The following is a 20,098-nucleotide window of genomic DNA, read 5'->3' as shown; positions in this document are numbered from 1 at the left end:
CATATGTGCATGGTGGACATCAAATATGTAGATTTTGAACCGTTTCTGAATTAAAACTTTGTTGGGGAAATGTAGTTTTAGTTTTCACCTAATTTCCTTTCAGGTTTAAATTTGATATTGCTTTTAGTCACAAGGATTTTGGCCCGATATTTTATTGATACTATCCGAGGCTAAGGCGCGAGGAATATTAACATTTTAGTTCAGAGTCTTCTTCGAGACATAGTTTTACACAAATTCAAAATCTGTAAAGTTTTATCAAAATCATTTGTTCAGCATTATCTTTAGCAGATATTCGAATTCAACAAAAATCATCACTAAAACATAAAACTTCAAGTAAAAAAACCCACTACTGCACTATGTCATACCTGTGAAGACTCTATTTCTAATGGCCTAGTCTCATCTGAAAACTGTTCTGTAAATAAAGTAAAAATATAATTACTCAAAAGGAATGTGGGGAAAAAAACGCCAAAAAACCTACTGTAACTGCGAAATTAAGAGCAAGGAGAGTTATTATCTCAATAATGGAAACTAAAACAATTTTGGTTTAATTTATACTTAATTCAATATATTTATCTATTTGGCCAGTCTTTTAAAAAGTATCTTCACATGTATAATGGTTCTTTAAGGTTGATACATGCAATGGGATATTACCCTAAATAAAAATTATAAATAATGTTAATTTTGGTTGTTCATTGAGTTTTCGGAGCTGCAGTTTACCTTTCTTTCTTCTTTTTTTCTTCCGCTTTCTATGGTTTTCCACATTATCACTTGGTGGGAGTTCTTCGTCGGTATTTAACTGGAAAAAGTAGTTAGCATGAAAATGCAATCGAGACATAAACTACTTAAATTACTGAAGATATAATGTGAAAATTTTAGGTTTATACAATAGATATAGGAAGATGTGGTATGAGTGCCAATGAGACAAATCTCCATCCAAGTATAGATGCCTGCTAATGGCGAATGAGAATCTTGTATATATATTCATATTATTTGTAATGATTTTGGAATGATTATCACACCATTATATTATTACCTTTTGGGTTCTTTGTCGAAGTTTTGATTCTAACCCGTCATCTTCCTCCACTAGATTTTCTCTCCACCCGACCCGTCTGTCATTCGATGGTTGTACAGCAGGTCTCATTGTTCCAATCCTTGGCATTGTACGTTTTATTTTCGGATTTTTCTTCAAACATATCCCGTCTAGAAGTATTACATGGAAAAAGTCCTTATAATCTGACATCATTCAGTTGTTATTGGATGGAACAATTGGCAAATGAAAGATTAAAACTCCGAAGTTCTTTAAAACCAACATACTTTTTTTTATAAAATTCTCTTTGATTGAGAGTTCTCAGACCCATTGATTGCCTTCGGTTGTATGGTCGGGTTGTTGTCTCTTTGACACATTCCCTGTTTCTATTCTCAATTTTATTCCTCATATGTTCACTTGTCAAATTATTCTATTTCTTTTTCAAATAATGAAATATTTGTACCGGAATTTAGATTTGTTGAATATCTTACAACGAAAAATCCCATTATTATTACTTATTGTTATGTGTTTGAAATCCTGGATTTATACATTTGTAATTGTCTATACTTTTAAAAGCTTTGACTCAATATGATAGCTATTACAAGAATGCCTGTTGAACCAAAACAACGTAAAACCCTTTGCATTTGAAAACTAGTATGTATAATGATCTATAATGTATACGTACGTTTGCAACATGCTTTTGCACAGTTTCCCATGCTGAAAAAGGCATAAAAATATTTCAAAACCAATATTTGTAATTCTACATACTTTACAGAACATACCAATAGCATCTTTACTAATTCGACATGCTTTACATAACAAGACAGTGCCATGATCACTAACTCTATACGTGCCTTCCAGATTAGCAAAACCATGGATAATAAAGATAGTTTGATGTTCGGTGTGAGCGAAGGCCCAGTGTTGAAGACCGTACATTGACCTATAATCGTTTAACTTTTTTTTAAATTGTTATTTGGATGGAGAGTTGTTTAATTGGCACTCACACCACATCTTCCTATATCTATGTATTTTATTGACCTCAACACCATTAACTACACGTGACTTTTACTGATCCCAGGACTTCGTTACTTTGGTAATAAACGTGTCTCCTACTGATCACACCACTATGTAAAAAGATACATTCTACTGATATTTTCACCAGTTTTCTGCTGACCTCAGCACTCTATATATAGTACACGTGTCTTCTACTGACCGTAGCACATATAAAGTATACACGTCTTCAGCAGCACCATGTTATACACTGACCTTAGAAATATTTAAAACAGGTGTTTTCTACTGACCTCAACACCTTGTTATAATAAAGTGTCTTCTAATGACCTTATCGCTATCATACAAGTGTCTTCTACTGATATCAGCAATAAACAATACAGTTTTTTTTATCGACATCATTACATAATAATACATGCGTCTTCTGCTGACATCAGCACTAAATAATACATGCGTCTTCTGCTGACATCAGCACTAAATAATACACGCGTCTTCTTATGATAGTACTACACTATACCCGTGTCTTTTACTAACCCAGATCGGGGGTTGGTACATGGCAGAACAAATATCAGGAGAAAAATTAAGCAACATCCAAACAGAAAATGACTGACAAGCACCAAAACGAAACTAAATTTAGTAAACCAAACGTTTTCTATAGCTTATAAGTGCCAATAACACTTACCTTAAATTGGGGTAATTAAAATGATGATATATTTTCTGTATGTCAATGTGTTTAAATTATTCCAAGTCAAAAGAAAACTTTCACGGACAGTAAACAAAAATAAAGGCATTGTTTTACATTGTATATGTCGTTTAACAACATGGATTTAACTTCGAGATAATCCTAATGCATTTGCATTTACAGTAAAAATATAAAGTGTCATGTATAATTATCATGAAAGTGGAGGTTAATAAAACTTAAAGAATAATGAAGTTGTCTATAAATATATATATAAACGGGATACAAGGAACTAAAATATAGCTTATGTTTTTTTTTTGTATCAATGCTCAGTATAAAAATTGTAACATGTAGTTATGGAAATATGATAGAAATATGCAGAACAAACGACTGTGTACTTGCACCATCTATATATTTTAATGTAAAAAAGAAGATGTAGTATGATAGCCGATGAGAAAACTCTCCACAAAAGACCAAATGACACAAAAATTAACAGCTATAGGTCACCGTAAGCCTTTAACAATGAGCAAAGCCAATACAGCATAGTCAGCCATAAAAGACCTCGAAATCACAAATGCAAAAAAATTCAAACAAGAAAACGAACGGCCTAATTTTTAAATGTACTAAAGTATGTACAAAATGCAAATATGTAACACAGCAACAACCGTCAATAACCGTAAATCGCATGCCCCTGACTTTGGACAGGCACAAAAACACAAAATCACATTGAGACAATAGACGGATCTTCACACTGAAACAATGATTGGATCATCACAATGTAACAATTGTGGGATCATCATAATTAAACAATGGTCGGATCATCACAATGAAACAATGGTGAGATTGTCAAAATGAAACAATGGTTAGATTGTCAAAATGAAACAATGGTTAGATAGTCAAAATGAAAAAATGTTTAGATTGTCACAATGAAACAATGGTTAGATAGTCAAAATGAAACAATGGATAGTCAAAATGAAACAATGGTTAGATAGTCAAAATGAAACAATGGTTAGATTGTCAAAATGAAACAATGGTTAGATAGTCAAAATGAAACAATGGTTAGATAGTCAAAAAGAAACAATGTTTAGATTGTCACAATGAAAAATGAATGGATCATCACAATGAAACATGGTTAGATATTCACAATGAGAATACGGTTGGATCATCACAATTAAACAATGGTTGGATCATCACAATGAGACAATGGATGGAGAATCACTATGAGACAATGGATGGAGAATCACTATGAGACAATGGACGGATCATTACAATTAGACAATGGTCGGATCATCACAATGAGACAATGGTCAGATCATCACACTTAGACAATAGTCGGATCATCACAATTAAACAATGGTTGGATCATCACAATGAGACAATGGATGGAGAATCACAATGAGACAATGGATGGAGAATCACTATGAGACAATGGACGGATCATCACAATTAGACAATGGTCGGATCATCACAATGAGACAATGGTCAGATCATCACACTTAGACAATAGTCGGATCATCACAATAAAACAATGGATGGATGACCATGCAATAAAACAATGGACGGATCTTCACAATGAAACAATGGATGGATCGTAACAATGAGACAATGGTCGGATCATCACAATGAGACAATGGTCGGATCATCACAATAAAACATTGGATGGATCATCACAATGAGACAATGGTCTGATCATCACAATGAGACAATGGTCGGATCATCACAATAAAACAATGGATGGCTCATCACAATGAGACAATGGATTGATCATCACAATGAAACAATGGTCGGCTCATCACAATGAGACAATGGTCGGATCATCACACTAAAACAATGGATGGATCATCACAATGGAAAAATGGATGGATCATCACAATGAAACAATGGATGGATCATCATAATAAAACAGTGGATGGATCATCTCAATAAAACAGTGGGTGGATCATCACAATAAAACAATGGATGGATCATCACAATAAAACAGGGGATGGATCATCACAATAAAACAATGGAGGGATCATGACAATAAAACAATGGTCGGATCATCACAATAAAACATTGGTCGGATCATCACAATAAATTAATGGATGGATCATCACAATAAAACAATGGATGGATCATCACAACAAAACAATGGATGAATCACCACAATAAAACAATGGATGAATCACCACAATAAAACAATGGATGGATCATCACAATAAAACAATGGTTGGATCATCAAAATGAAACAATGATTGGATCATCACAATAAAACAATAGATGGATCATCACAATAAAACAATGGATGAATCACCACAATAAAACAATGGATGAATCATCACAATGAAACAATGGAGGGATCATCACAATAAAACAATGGTCGGATCATCACAATGAAACAATGGATGGGTCGTAACAATGAGACAATGGAGGGATCATCACAATAAAACAATGGTCGAATCATCACAATAAAACAATGGATGGATCATCACAATAAAAAAATGGATGAATCATCACCATAAAACAAATGATGGATCATCACCATAAAACAATGGTCGGATCATCACAATAAAACAATGGTCGGATCATCACAATAAAACAATGGTCGGATCATCACAATAAAACAATGGATGAATCATCACAATAAAACAATGGTCGGATCATCACAATAAAACAATGGTCGGATCATCACAATAAAACAATGGATGAATCATCACAATAAAACAATGGATGAATCATCACAATAAAACAATGGTCGGATCATCACAATAAAACAATGGATGGATCATCACAATAAAAAAATGGATGAATCATCACCATAAAACAAATGATGGATCATCACCATAAAACAATAGATGAATCATCACAATAAAACAATGGTCTGATCATCACAATAAAACAATGGATGAATCATCACAATAAAACAATGGATGAATCATCACAATGAAACAATGGTCGGATCATCACAATAAAACAATGGATGGATCACCACAATAAAACAATGGTCGGATCATCACAATAAAACAATGGTCGGATCATCACAATAAAACAATAGATGAATCATCACAATAAAACAATGGATGGATCACCACAATAAAACAATGGTCGGATCATCACAATAAAACAATGGTCGGATCATCACAATAAAACAATGGTCGGATCATCACAATAAAACAATAGATGAATCATCACAATAAAACAATGGTTGGATCATCACAATAAAACAATGGATGAATCATCACAATAAAACAATGGATGGATCACCACAATAAAACAATGGTCGGATCATCACAATAAAACAATGGTCGGATCATCACAATAAAACAATAGATGAATCATCACAATAAAACAATGGTTGGATCATCACAATAAAACAATGGATGAATCATCACAATAAAACAATGGTCGGATCATCACAATGAAACAATGGATGAATCATCACCATAAAACAATGGATGAATCATCACAATAAAACAATGGTCGGATCATCACAATAAAACAATGGATGAATCATCACAATAAAACAATGGAAGGATCATCACAAAAAAACAATGGATGAATCATCACAATAAAACAATGGATGGATCATCACAATAAAACAATGGTCGGATCATCACAATAAAACAATGGATGAATCATCACAATAAAACAATGGTCGGATCATCACAATAAAACAATGGATGAATCATCACAAAAAAACAATGGATGGATCATCACAATAAAACAATGGATGGATCATCACAATAAAACAATGGTCGGATCATCACAATAAAACAATGGATGAATCATCACAATAAAACAATGGATGAATCATCACAATGAAACAATGGTTGGATCATCACAATAAAACAATGGTCGGATCATCACAATAAAACAATGGTTGGATCACCACAATAAAACAATGGATGAATCATCACAATAAAACAATGGATGAATCATCACAATAAAACAATGGTCGGATCATCACAATAAAACAATGGATGAATCATCACAATGAAACAATGGTCGGATCACCACAATAAAACAATGGTCGGATCATCACAATAAAACAATGGTTGGATCATCACAATAAAACAATGGATGAATCATCACAATAAAACAATGGTCGGATCATCACAATAAAACAATGGATGGATCATCACAATAAAACAATAAATGGATCATCACAATAAAACAATGGATGGATCATCACAATAAAACAATGGTCGGATCATCACAATAAAACAATGGATGGATCATCACAATAAAACAATGGATGGATCATCACAATAAAACAATAAATGGATCATCACAATAAAACAATGGATGGATCATCACAATAAAACAATGGTCGGATCATTACAATAAAACAATGGATGGATCATCACAATAAAACAATAAATGGATCATCACAATAAAACAATGGTCGGATCATCACAATAAAACAATAGATGGATCATCACAATAAAACAATGGTCGGATCATCACAATAAAACAATGGATGGATCATCACAATAAAACAATTGATGGATCATCACAATAAAACGATGGTCGGATCATTACAATAAAACAATGGATGAATCATCACAATAAAACAATGGATGAATCATCACAATAAAACAATGGTTGGATCATCACAATAAAACAATGGATGAATCATCACAATAAAACAATGGTCGGATCATCACAATAAAACAATGGATGGATCATCACAATAAAACAATAAATGGATCATCACAATAAAACAATGGATGGATCATCACAATAAAACAATGGTCGGATCATCACAATAAAACAATGGATGGATCATCACAATAAAACAATGGATGGATCATCACAATAAAACAATAAATGGATCATCACAATAAAACAATGGATGGATCATCACAATAAAACAATGGTCGGATCATTACAATAAAACAATGGATGGATCATCACAATAAAACAATAAATGGATCATCACAATAAAACAATGGTCGGATCATCACAATAAAACAATAGATGGATCATCACAATAAAACAATGGTCGGATCATCACAATAAAACAATGGATGGATCATCACAATTAAACAATGGTTAGATCATCACAATAAAACAATGGATGGATCATCACAATAAAACAATGGTCGGATCATCACAATAAACTAATGGTCGGATCATCACAATAAACTAATAGTCGGATCATCACAATGAAACAATGGTTGGATCATCACAATGAGACAATGGATGAATCATCACAATAAAACAATGGTGAGATCATCACAATAAAACAATGGATGGATCATCAAAATGAAACAATGATTGGATCATCACAATAAAACAATAGATGGATCATCACAATAAAACACTGGTTGGATCATCACAATGAAACAATGGTCGGATCATCACAATGAGACAATGGTCGGATCATCACAATAAAACAATGGTCGGATCATCACAATGAAACAATGGTTGGATCATCACAATGAAACAATGGATGGATCATCACAATAAAACAATGGTTGGATCATCAAAATGAAACAATGATTGGATCATCACAATAAAACAATAGATGGATCATCACAATAAAACACTGGTTGGATCATCACAATAAAACAATGGTCGGATCATCACAATAAAACAATGGATGAATCATCACAATAAAACAATGGATGGATCATCACAATAAAACAATGGTCGGATCATCACAATAAAACAATGGATGAATCATCACAATAAAACAATGGAAGGATCATCACAATAAAACAATGGATGAATCATCACAATAAAACAATGGATGGATCATCACAATAAAACAATGGTCGGATCATCACAATAAAACAATGGATGAATCATCACAATAAAACAATGGTCGGATCATCACAATAAAACAATGGATGAATCATCACAATAAAACAATGGATTGATCATCACAATAAAACAATGGATGGATCATCACAATAAAACAATGGTCGGATCATCACAATAAAACAATGGATGAATCATCACAATAAAACAATGGTTGGATCATCACAATAAAACAATGGATGAATCATCACAATAAAACAATGGTCGGATCATCACAATAAAACAATGGATGGATCATCACAATAAAACAATAAATGGATCATCACAATAAAACAATGGATGGATCATCACAATAAAACAATGGTCGGATCATCACAATAAAACAATGGATGGATCATCACAATAAAACAATGGATGGATCATCACAATAAAACAATAAATGGATCATCACAATAAAACAATGGATGGATCATCACAATAAAACAATGGTCGGATCATTACAATAAAACAATGGATGGATCATCACAATAAAACAATAAATGGATCATCACAATAAAACAATGGTCGGATCATCACAATAAAACAATAGATGGATCATCACAATAAAACAATGGTCGGATCATCACAATAAAACAATGGATGGATCATCACAATTAAACAATGGTTAGATCATCACAATAAAACAATGGATGGATCATCACAATAAAACAATGGTCGGATCATCACAATAAACTAATGGTCGGATCATCACAATAAACTAATAGTCGGATCATCACAATGAAACAATGGTTGGATCATCACAATGAGACAATGGATGAATCATCACAATAAAACAATGGTGAGATCATCACAATAAAACAATGGATGGATCATCAAAATGAAAAAATGATTGGATCATCACAATAAAACAATAGATGGATCATCACAATAAAACACTGGTTGGATCATCACAATGAAACAATGGTCGGATCATCACAATGAGACAATGGTCGGATCATCACAATAAAACAATGGTCGGATCATCACAATGAAACAATGGTTGGATCATCACAATGAAACAATGGATGGATCATCACAATAAAACAATGGTTGGATCATCAAAATGAAACAATGATTGGATCATCACAATAAAACAATAGATGGATCATCACAATAAAACACTGGTTGGATCATCACAATAAAACAATGGTCGGATCATCACAATAAAACAATGGATGAATCATCACAATAAAACAATGGATGGATCATCACAATAAAACAATGGTCGGATCATCACAATAAAACAATGGATGGATCATCACAATAAAACAATGGTTGGATCATCAAAATGAAACAATGATTGGATCATCACAATAAAACAATAGATGGATCATCACAATAAAACACTGGTTGGATCATCACAATAAAACAATGATTGGATCATCACAATAAAACAATAGATGGATCATCACAATAAAACAATGGCCGGATCATCACAATGAGACAATGGATGGATCATCACAATGAGACAATGGAGGGATCATCACAATAAAACAATGGTCGGATCGTAACAATGAGACAATGGAGGGATCATCACAATAAAACAATGGTCGTATCATCACAATAAAAAAATTGTCGGATCATCACAATAAAACAATGGTCGGATCATCACAATGAGACAGTGGTCGGATCATAACAATAAAACAATGGATAGATCATCACAATAAAACAATGGTCGGATCATCACAATAAAAAAATGGTCGAATCATCACAATAAAACAATGGTCGGATCATCACAATGAAACAATGATTGGATCATCACAATAAAACAATAGATGGATCATGACAATAAAACAATGGTCGGATCATCACAATAAACTAATGGTCGGATCATCACAATGTGATAACGGTTGGACCATCACAATGAGGAAATGGAGGGATCATCACAATGAGACAATGGTCAGATCATCACAAAAAGACAATGGTCGGATCATCACAATGAAACAATGGTCAGGTCATCACAATGAGACAATGATTAGAGCATCACAATGAGACAATGGTCAGGTCATCACAATGAAACAATGATTAGATCATCACAATGAGACAATGGTCAGGTCATCACAATGAGACAACGGTTGGATCATCACAATGAGACAATGGCCGGATCATCACAATGTGATAATGGTTGGACCATCACAATGAGGAAATGGATGGATTATCACAATGAGACAATGGTTAGATCATCACAATGAAATAATGGCTGGATTGTCACAATGAAACAATGGTCAGGTTATCACAATGAGACAATGGTTGAATCATCACAATGAGACAATGGTCAGGTCATCACAATGAGACAATGGTTGAATCATCACAATGAAACAATGGTTGAATCATCACAATGAGACAATGGTCGGATCATCACAATGAGACAATGGTCGGATCATCACAATGAGACAATGGTCAGGTCATCACGATGAGACAATGGTTAGATCATCACAATAAGACAATGGTTGGATCATCACAATGAGACAATGGTTAAAATTGGATGGAACATCACAATGAGACAATGGTCGGATCATCACAAAGAGACAATGGTCGGATCAGACCAATGAGACAATGGTTAGATCATCAAAATGAAACAATGGTCGGATCATCACAATGAAACAATGGTCAGGTCATCACAATGAAACAATGGTTGGATCATCACAATGAGACAATGGTTAGATCATCACAACTAGACAATGGTTGGATCATCATAATGAGACAATGGTCGGATCATCCCAATGAGACAATGGTCGGATCATCCCGATGAGACAATGGTCGGATCATCACAATGAGACAATGGTCGGATCATCCCGATGAGACAATGGTCGGATCATCCCGATGAAACAATTGTTAGATCATCACAATGAAACAATGGTCGGATCATCCCAATGAGACAATGGTCGGATCATCACAATGAGACAATGGTCGGATCATCCCAATGAGACAATGGTCGGATCATCCCGATGAGACAATGGTCGGATCATCACAATGAGACAATGGTCGGATCATCCCGATGAGACAATTGTTAGATCATCACAATGAAACAATGGTCGGATCATCCCGATGAGACAATGGTCGGATCATCCCAATGAGACAATGGTCGGATCATCCCAATGAGACAATGGTCGGATCATCCCGATGAGACAATGGTCGGATCATCACAATGAGACAATGGTCGGATCATCCCGATGAGACAATGGTTAGATCATCACAATGAAACAATGGTTGGATCATCACAATGAGACAATGGTCGGATCATCACAACTAGACAATGGTTGGATCATCACAATGAGACAATGGTTGGATCATCACAATGAGACAATGGTTGGATCATCACAATGAGACAATGGTTAGATCATCACAATGAGACAATGGTCAGGTCATCACAATGAAACAATGGTTGGATCATCACAATGAGACAATGGTTAGATCATCCCAATGAGACAATGGTTGGATCATCACAATGAGACAATGGTTAGATCATCCCGATGAGACAATTGTTAGATCATCCCAATGAGACAATGGTTGGATCATCGCATTGAGACAATGGTTAGATCATCCCAATGAGACAATGGTTAGATCATCCCAATGAGACAATGGTTAGATCATCCCAATGAGACAATGGTTGGATCATCACAATGAGACAATGGTTAGATCATCCCGATGAGACAATTGTTAGATCATCCCAATGAGACAATGGTTGGATCATCGCGATGAGACAATTGTTAGATCATCCCAATGAGACAATGAATGGATCATCCCAATGAGACAATGGTTGGATCATCACAATGAGACAATGGTTAGATCATCCCAATGAGACAATTGTTAGATCATTCCAATGAGACAATGGTTGGATCATCGCGATGAGACAATGGTTAGATCATCCCAATGAGACAATGGTTGGATCATCGCGATGAGACAATGGTTAGATCATCCCAATGAGACAATTGTTAGATCATCCCAATGAGACAATGGTTAGATCATCGCGATGAGACAATGGTCGGATCATCCCAATGAGACAATGAATGGATCATCACAATGAGACAATGGTTAGATCATCCCAATGAGACAATGGCTGGATCATCGCGATGAGACAATTGTTAGATCATCCCAATGAGACAATGGTTAGATCATCCCAATGAGACACTGAATGGATCATCCCAATGAGACACTGAATGAGACAATGGTGAGATTATTCCAATGAGACAATGGTCGGATCATCCCGATGAGACAATTGTTAGATCATCCCAATGAGACAATGGTTGGATCATCGCGATGAGACAATGGTTAGATCATCCCAATGAGACAATGGTTAGATCATCCCAATGAGACAATGGTTGGATCATCCCAATGAGACAATTGTTAGATCATCCCAATGAGACAATGGTTGGATCATCACAATGAGACAATGGTTAGATCATCACAATGAGACAATGAATGGATCATCACAATGAGACAATGGTGAGATCATCCCAATGAGACAATGGTCGGATCATCGCGATGAGACAATGGTTAGATCATCACAATGAGACAATGGTTGGATCATCACAATGAGACAATGGTTAGATCACCCCAATGAGACAATGAATGGATCATCCCAATGAGACAATGTTGAGATCATCCCAATGAGACAATGGTCGGATCATCGCGATGAGACAATGGTTAGATCATCACAATGAGACAATGGTTAGATCATCACAATGAGACAATGAATGGATCATCACAATGAGACAATGGTGAGATCATCCCAATGAGACAATGGTCGGATCATCGCGATGAGACAATGGTTAGATCATCACAATGAGACAATGGTTAGATCATCACAATGAGACAATGAATGGATCATCACAAAGAGACAATGGTTAGATCATCCCAATGAGACAATGGTTGGATCATCACAATGAGACAATGGTTAGATCATCACAATGAAACAATGGTTGGATCATCACAATGAGACAATGGTTGGATCATCACAATGAGACAATGAATGGATCATCACAATGAAACAATGGTTAGATCATCACAATGAAACAATGGTCAGGTCATCACAATGAGACAATGATTAGAGCATCACAATGAGACAATGGTCAGGTCATCACAATGAAACAATGATTAGATCATCACAATGAGACAATGGTCAGGTCATCACAATGAGACAACGGTTGGATCATCACAATGAGACAATGGCCGGATCATCACAATGTGATAATGGTTGGACCATCACAATGAGGATGGATGGATTATCACAATGAGACAATGGTTAGATCATCACAATGAAATAATGGCTGGATTGTCACAATGAAACAATGGTCAGGTCATCACAATGAGACAATGGTTGAATCATCACAATGAGACAATGGTCAGGTCATCACAATGAGACAATGGTTGAATCATCACAATGAGACAATGGTTAGATCATCACAATGATACACTGGTCGGATCATCACAATGAAACAATGGTTGAATCATCACAATGAGACAATGGTCAGGTCATCACAATGAGACAATGGTTGGATCATCACAATGAAACAATGGTTAGATCATCACAATGAGACAATGGTTAGATCATCCCAATGAGACAATGGTTGGATCATCACAATGAGACAATGGTTGGATCATCACAATGAGACAATGGTTAGATCATCCCAATGAGACAATGGTTAGATCATCCCAATGAGACAATGAATGGATCATCCCGATGAGACAATTGTTAGATCATCCCAATGAGACAATGGTTAGATCATCCCAATGAGACAATGAATGGATCATCCCAATGAGACAATGGTTAGATCATAACAATGAGACAATGGTTGGATCATCACAAAGAGACAATGGTTAGATCATCCCAATGAGACAATGGTTAGATCATCCCAATGAGACAATGGTTAGATCATCCCGATGAGACAATTGTTAGATCATCACAATGAGACAATGGTTAGATCATCACAATGAGACAATGGTTGGATCATCACAATGAGACAATGGTTAGATCATCCCGATGAGACAATGGTCAGGTCATCACAATGAAACAATGGTTGGATCATCACAATGAGACAATGGTTAGATCATCCCAATGAGACAATGGTTGGATCATCACAATGAGACAATGGTTAGATCATCCCGATGAGACAATTGTTAGATCATCCCAATGAGACAATGGTTGGATCATCGCATTGAGACAATGGTTAGATCATCCCAATGAGACAATGGTTAGATCATCCCAATGAGACAATGGTTAGATCATCCCAATGAGACAATGGTTGGATCATCACAATGAGACAATGGTTAGATCATCCCGATGAGACAATTGTTAGATCATCCCAATGAGACAATGGTTGGATCATCGCGATGAGACAATTGTTAGATCATCCCAATGAGACAATGAATGGATCATCCCAATGAGACAATGGTTGGATCATCACAATGAGACAATGGTTAGATCATCCCAATGAGACAATTGTTAGATCATCCCAATGAGACACTGAATGGATCATCCCAATGAGACACTGAATGGATCATCACAATGAGACAATGGTGAGATTATTCCAATGAGACAATGGTCGGATCATCCCGATGAGACAATTGTTAGATCATCCCAATGAGACAATGGTTGGATCATCGCGATGAGACAATGGTTAGATCATCCCAATGAGACAATGGTTAGATCATCCCAATGAGACAATGGTTGGATCATCCCAATGAGACAATTGTTAGATCATCCCAATGAGACAATGGTTGGATCATCACAATGAGACAATGGTTAGATCATCACAATGAGACAATGAATGGATCATCACAATGAGACAATGGTGAGATCATCCCAATGAGACAATGGTTGGATCATCCCAATGAGACAATGGTTAGATCATCCCAATGAGACAATGGTTAGATCATCCCGATGAGACAATTGTTAGATCATCACAATGAGACAATGGTTAGATCATCACAATGAAACAATGGTTAGATCATCACAATGAAACAATGGTTAGATCATCACAATGAGACAATGGATAGATCATCACAATGAAACAATGGTTAGATCATCACAATGAGACAATGAATGGATCATCCCAATGAGACAATGGTTGGATCATCACAAAGAGACAATGGTTAGATCATCCCAATGAGACAATGGTTGGATCATCACAAAGAGACAATGGTTGGATCATCACAAAGAGACAATGGTTGGATCATCACAAAGAGACAATGGTTAGATCATCCCAATGAGACAATGGTTAGATCATCCCGATGAGACAATTGTTAGATCATCACAATGAGACAATGGTTGGATCATCACAAAGAGACAATGGTTAGATCATCCCAATGAGACAATGGTTGGATCATCGCGATGAGACAATGGTTGGATCATCACAATGAGACAATGGTTAGATCATCCCGATGAGACAATTGTTAGATCATCCCAATGAGACAATGGTTGGATCATCGCATTGAGACAATGGTGAGATCATCCCAATGAGACAATGGTTGGATCATCCCGATGAGACAATGGTTGGATCATCCCGATGAGACAATGGTTAGATCATCACAATGAGACAATGGTTGGATCATCACAAAGAGACAATGGTTAGATCATCCCAATGAGACAATGGTTGGATCATCGCGATGAGACAATGGTTGGATCATCACAATGAGACAATGGTTAGATCATCCCGATGAGACAATTGTTAGATCATCCCAATGAGACAATGGTTGGATCATCGCATTGAGACAATGGTTAGATCATCCCAATGAGACAATGGTTAGATCATCCCAATGAGACAATGGTTGGATCATCACAATGAGACAATGGTTAGATCATCCCAATGAGACAATGGTTGGATCATCCCAATGAGACAATGGTTAGATCATCCCAATGAGACAATGGTTAGATCATCGCGATGAGATAATGGTTAGATCATCCCAATGAGACAATGGTCGGATCATCGCGATGAGACAATGGTTAGATCATCACAATGAGACAATGGTTGGATCATCCCAATGAGACAATTGTTAGATCATCCCAATGAGACAATGGTTGGATCATCGCGATGAGACAATGGTTAGATCATCCCAATGAGACAATGGTTGGATCATCGCGATGAGACAATGGTTAGATCATCACAATGAGACAATGGTTGGATCATCGCGATGAGACAATGGTTGGATCATCACAACGAGACAATGGTTAGATCATCCCGATGAGACAATTGTTAGATCATCCCAATGAGACAATGGTTGGATCATCGCATTGAGACAATGGTTAGATCATCCCAATGAGACAATGGTTAGATCATCCCAATGAGACAATGGTTGGATCATCACAATGAGACAATGGTTAGATCATCCCAATGAGACAATGGTTAGATCATCCCAATGAGACAATGGTTGGATCATCGCGATGAGACAATGGTTAGATCATCCCAATGAGACAATGGTTGGATCATCGCGATGAGACAATGGTTAGATCATCACAATGAGACAATGGTTGGATCATCGCGATGAGACAATGGTTAGATCATCACAATGAGACAATGGTTGGATTATCACAATGAGACAATGGTTAGATCACCCCAATGAGACAATGAATGGATCATCACAATGAGACAATGTTGAGAGCATCCCAATGAGACAATGGTCGGATCATCGCGATGAGACAATGGTTAGATCATCACAATGAGACAATGGTTAGATCATCACAATGAGACAATGAATGGATCATCACAATGAGACAATGGTGAGATCATCCCAATGAGACAATGGTCGGATCATCGCGATGAGACAATGGTTAGATCATCCCAATGAGACAATGAATGGATCATTACAATGAGACAATGGTGAGATCATCCCAATGAGACAATGGTCGGATCATCGCGATGAGACAATGGTTAGATCATCCCAATGAGACAATGAATGGATCATCACAATGAGACAATGGTGAGATCATCCCAATGAGACAATGGTTGGATCATCGCGATGAGACAATGGTTAGATCATTCCAATGAGACAATGAATGGATCATCACAATGAGACAATGGTGAGATCATCCCAATGAGACAATGGTTGGATCATCGCGATGAGACAATGGTTAGATCATCACAATGAGACAATGGTTAGATCATCACAATGAGACAATGGTTAGATCATCACAATGAGACAATGGTCGGGTCATCACAATGAGACAATGGTTAGATCATCACAATGAGACAATGGTCGGATCATCGCGATGAAACAATGGTTAGATCACCCCAATGAGACAATGAATGGATCATCACAATGAGACAATGTTGAGATCATCCCAATGAGACAATGGTCGGATCATCGCGATGAGACAATGGTTAGATCATCACAATGAGACAATGGTTAGATCATCACAATGAGACAATGAATGGATCATCACAATGAGACAATGGTGAGATCATCACAATGAGACAATGGTGAGATCATCCCAATGAGACAATGGTCGGATCATCGCGATGAGACAATGGTTAGATCATCCCAATGAGACAATGAATGGATCATCACAATGAGACAATGGTGAGATCATCCCAATGAGACAATGGTCGGATCATCGCGATGAGACAATGGTTAGATCATCCCAATGAGACAATGGTTAGATCATCACAATGAAACAATGGTTAGATCATTACAATGAGACAATGGTTAGATCATCCCAATGAGACAATGGTTAGATCATCGCGATGAGACAATGGTTAGATCATCACAATGAGACAATGGTTAGATCATCACAATGAGACAATGAATGGATCATCACAATGAGACAATGGTGAGATCATCCCAATGAGACAATGGTTGGATCATCGCGATGAGACAATGGTTAGATCATCACAATGAGACAATGGTTAGATCATCACAATGAGACAATGAATGGATCATCACAATGAGACAATGGTGAGATCATCCCAATGAGACAATGGTTGGATCATCGCGATGAGACAATGGTTAGATCATCACAATGAGACAATGGTTAGATCATCACAATGAGACAATGGTTAGATCATCACAATGAGACAATGGTCGGGTCATCACAATGAGACAATGGTTAGATCATCACAATGAGACAATGGTCGGATCATCGCGATGAGACAATGGTTAGATCATCCCAATGAGACAATGAATGGATCATCACAATGAGACAATGGTTAGATCATCCCAATGAGACAATGGTTGGATCATCGCGATGAGACAATGGTTAGATCATCACAATGAGACAATGGTTAGATCATCACAATGAGACAATGGTTAGATCATCGCGATGAGACAATGGTTAGATCATCCCAATGAGACAATGGTTGGATCATCGCGATGAGACAATGGTTAGATCATCACAATGAGACAATGGTTAGATCATCACAATGAGACAATGGTTAGATCATCACAATGAGACAATGGTCGGATCATCGCGATGAGACAATGGTTAGATCATCCCAATGAGACAATGAATGGATCATCACAATGAGACAATGGTTAGATCATCCCAATGAGACAATGGTTGGATCATCGCGATGAGACAATGGTTAGATCATCACAATGAGACAATGGTCGGATCATCGCGATGAGACAATGGTTAGATCATCCCAATGAGACAATGAATGGATCATCACAATGAGACAATGGTTAGATCATCCCAATGAGACAATGGTTGGATCATCGCGATGAGACAATGGTTAGATCATCACAATGAGACAATGGTCGGATCATCGCGATGAGACAATGGTTAGATCATCACAATGAGACAATGGTTAGATCATCACAATGAGACAATGGTTAGATCATCACAATGAGACAATGGTTAGATCATCGCGATGAGACAATGGTTAGATCATCCCAATGAGACAATGGTTGGATCATCGCGATGAGACAATGGTTAGATCATCACAATGAGACAATGGTTAGATCATCACAATGAAACAATGGTTGGATCATCACAATGAGACAATGGTTAGATCATCCCAATGAGACAATGGTTAGATCATCACAATGAGACAATGGTCGGATCATCGCGATGAGACAATGGTTAGATCATCCCAATGAGACAATGAATGGATCATCACAATGAGACAATGGTTAGATCATCCCAATGAGACAATGGTTAGATCATCCCAATGAGACAATGGTTAGATCATCACAATGAGACAATGAATGGATCATCCCAATGAGACAATGGTTAGATCATCGCGATGAGACAATGGTTAGATCATCACAATGAGACAATGAATGGATCATCCCAATGAGACAATGGTTAGATCATCACAATGAGACAATGGTCGGATCATCGCGATGAGACAATGGTTAGATCATCCCAATGAGACAATGAATGGATCATCACAATGAGACAATGGTTAGATCATCCCAATGAGACAATGGTTAGATCATCCCAATGAGACAATGGTCGGATCATCGCGATGAGACAATGGTTAGATCATCGCGATGAGACAATGGTTAGATCATCCCAATGAGACAATGGTTAGATCATCACAATGAGACAATGGTCGGGTCATCCCAATGAGACAATGGTTGGATCATCCCAATGAGACAATGAATGGATCATCACAATGAGACAATGGTTAGATCATCACAATGAGACAATGGTCGGG

The 20,098-nt window shown here is 36.7% G+C and overlaps 1 protein-coding gene across 1 annotated transcript; it reads right to left on the bottom strand.

The window, feature by feature from the left end:
* Positions 1-359: 359 nt before the first annotated feature.
* On the bottom strand, positions 360-1,744 carry LOC134722267 (uncharacterized). Its single transcript, XM_063585875.1, has 4 exons — positions 1,713-1,744; positions 1,034-1,200; positions 718-796; positions 360-412 (listed from the first exon to the last, which is right to left on the bottom strand). The coding sequence occupies exons 1-4, from the start codon at positions 1,741-1,743 to the stop codon at positions 360-362; spliced, it is 330 nt and encodes a 109-aa protein (XP_063441945.1). The 5' UTR covers position 1,744.
* Between the last annotated feature and the right edge of the window lie 18,354 nt (positions 1,745-20,098).

The sequence above is a fragment of the Mytilus trossulus genome, chromosome 6 (assembly GCF_036588685.1).
Source record: "Mytilus trossulus isolate FHL-02 chromosome 6, PNRI_Mtr1.1.1.hap1, whole genome shotgun sequence".
NCBI lineage: Eukaryota > Metazoa > Mollusca > Bivalvia > Mytilida > Mytilidae > Mytilus > Mytilus trossulus.
Note: the sequence above shows the minus strand (reverse complement) of the source record. Positions and strands in the feature narration are given on the sequence as shown.

What these genes read in the sequence shown, in the direction of transcription:
- LOC134722267 (XM_063585875.1), bottom strand. Translation starts at nt 1,743, where the DNA reads ATGGGAAACTGTGCAAAAGCATGTTGCAAAC. An exon ending in TGCAAAAGCATGTTGCAAAC is followed by an intron (nt 1,201 to 1,712) that starts GTACGTATACAT and finishes TAATACTTCTAG; the next exon opens with ACGGGATATGTTTGAAGAAA. An exon ending in TTCGACAAAGAACCCAAAAG is followed by an intron (nt 797 to 1,033) that starts GTAATAATATAA and finishes TACTTTTTCCAG; the next exon opens with TTAAATACCGACGAAGAACT.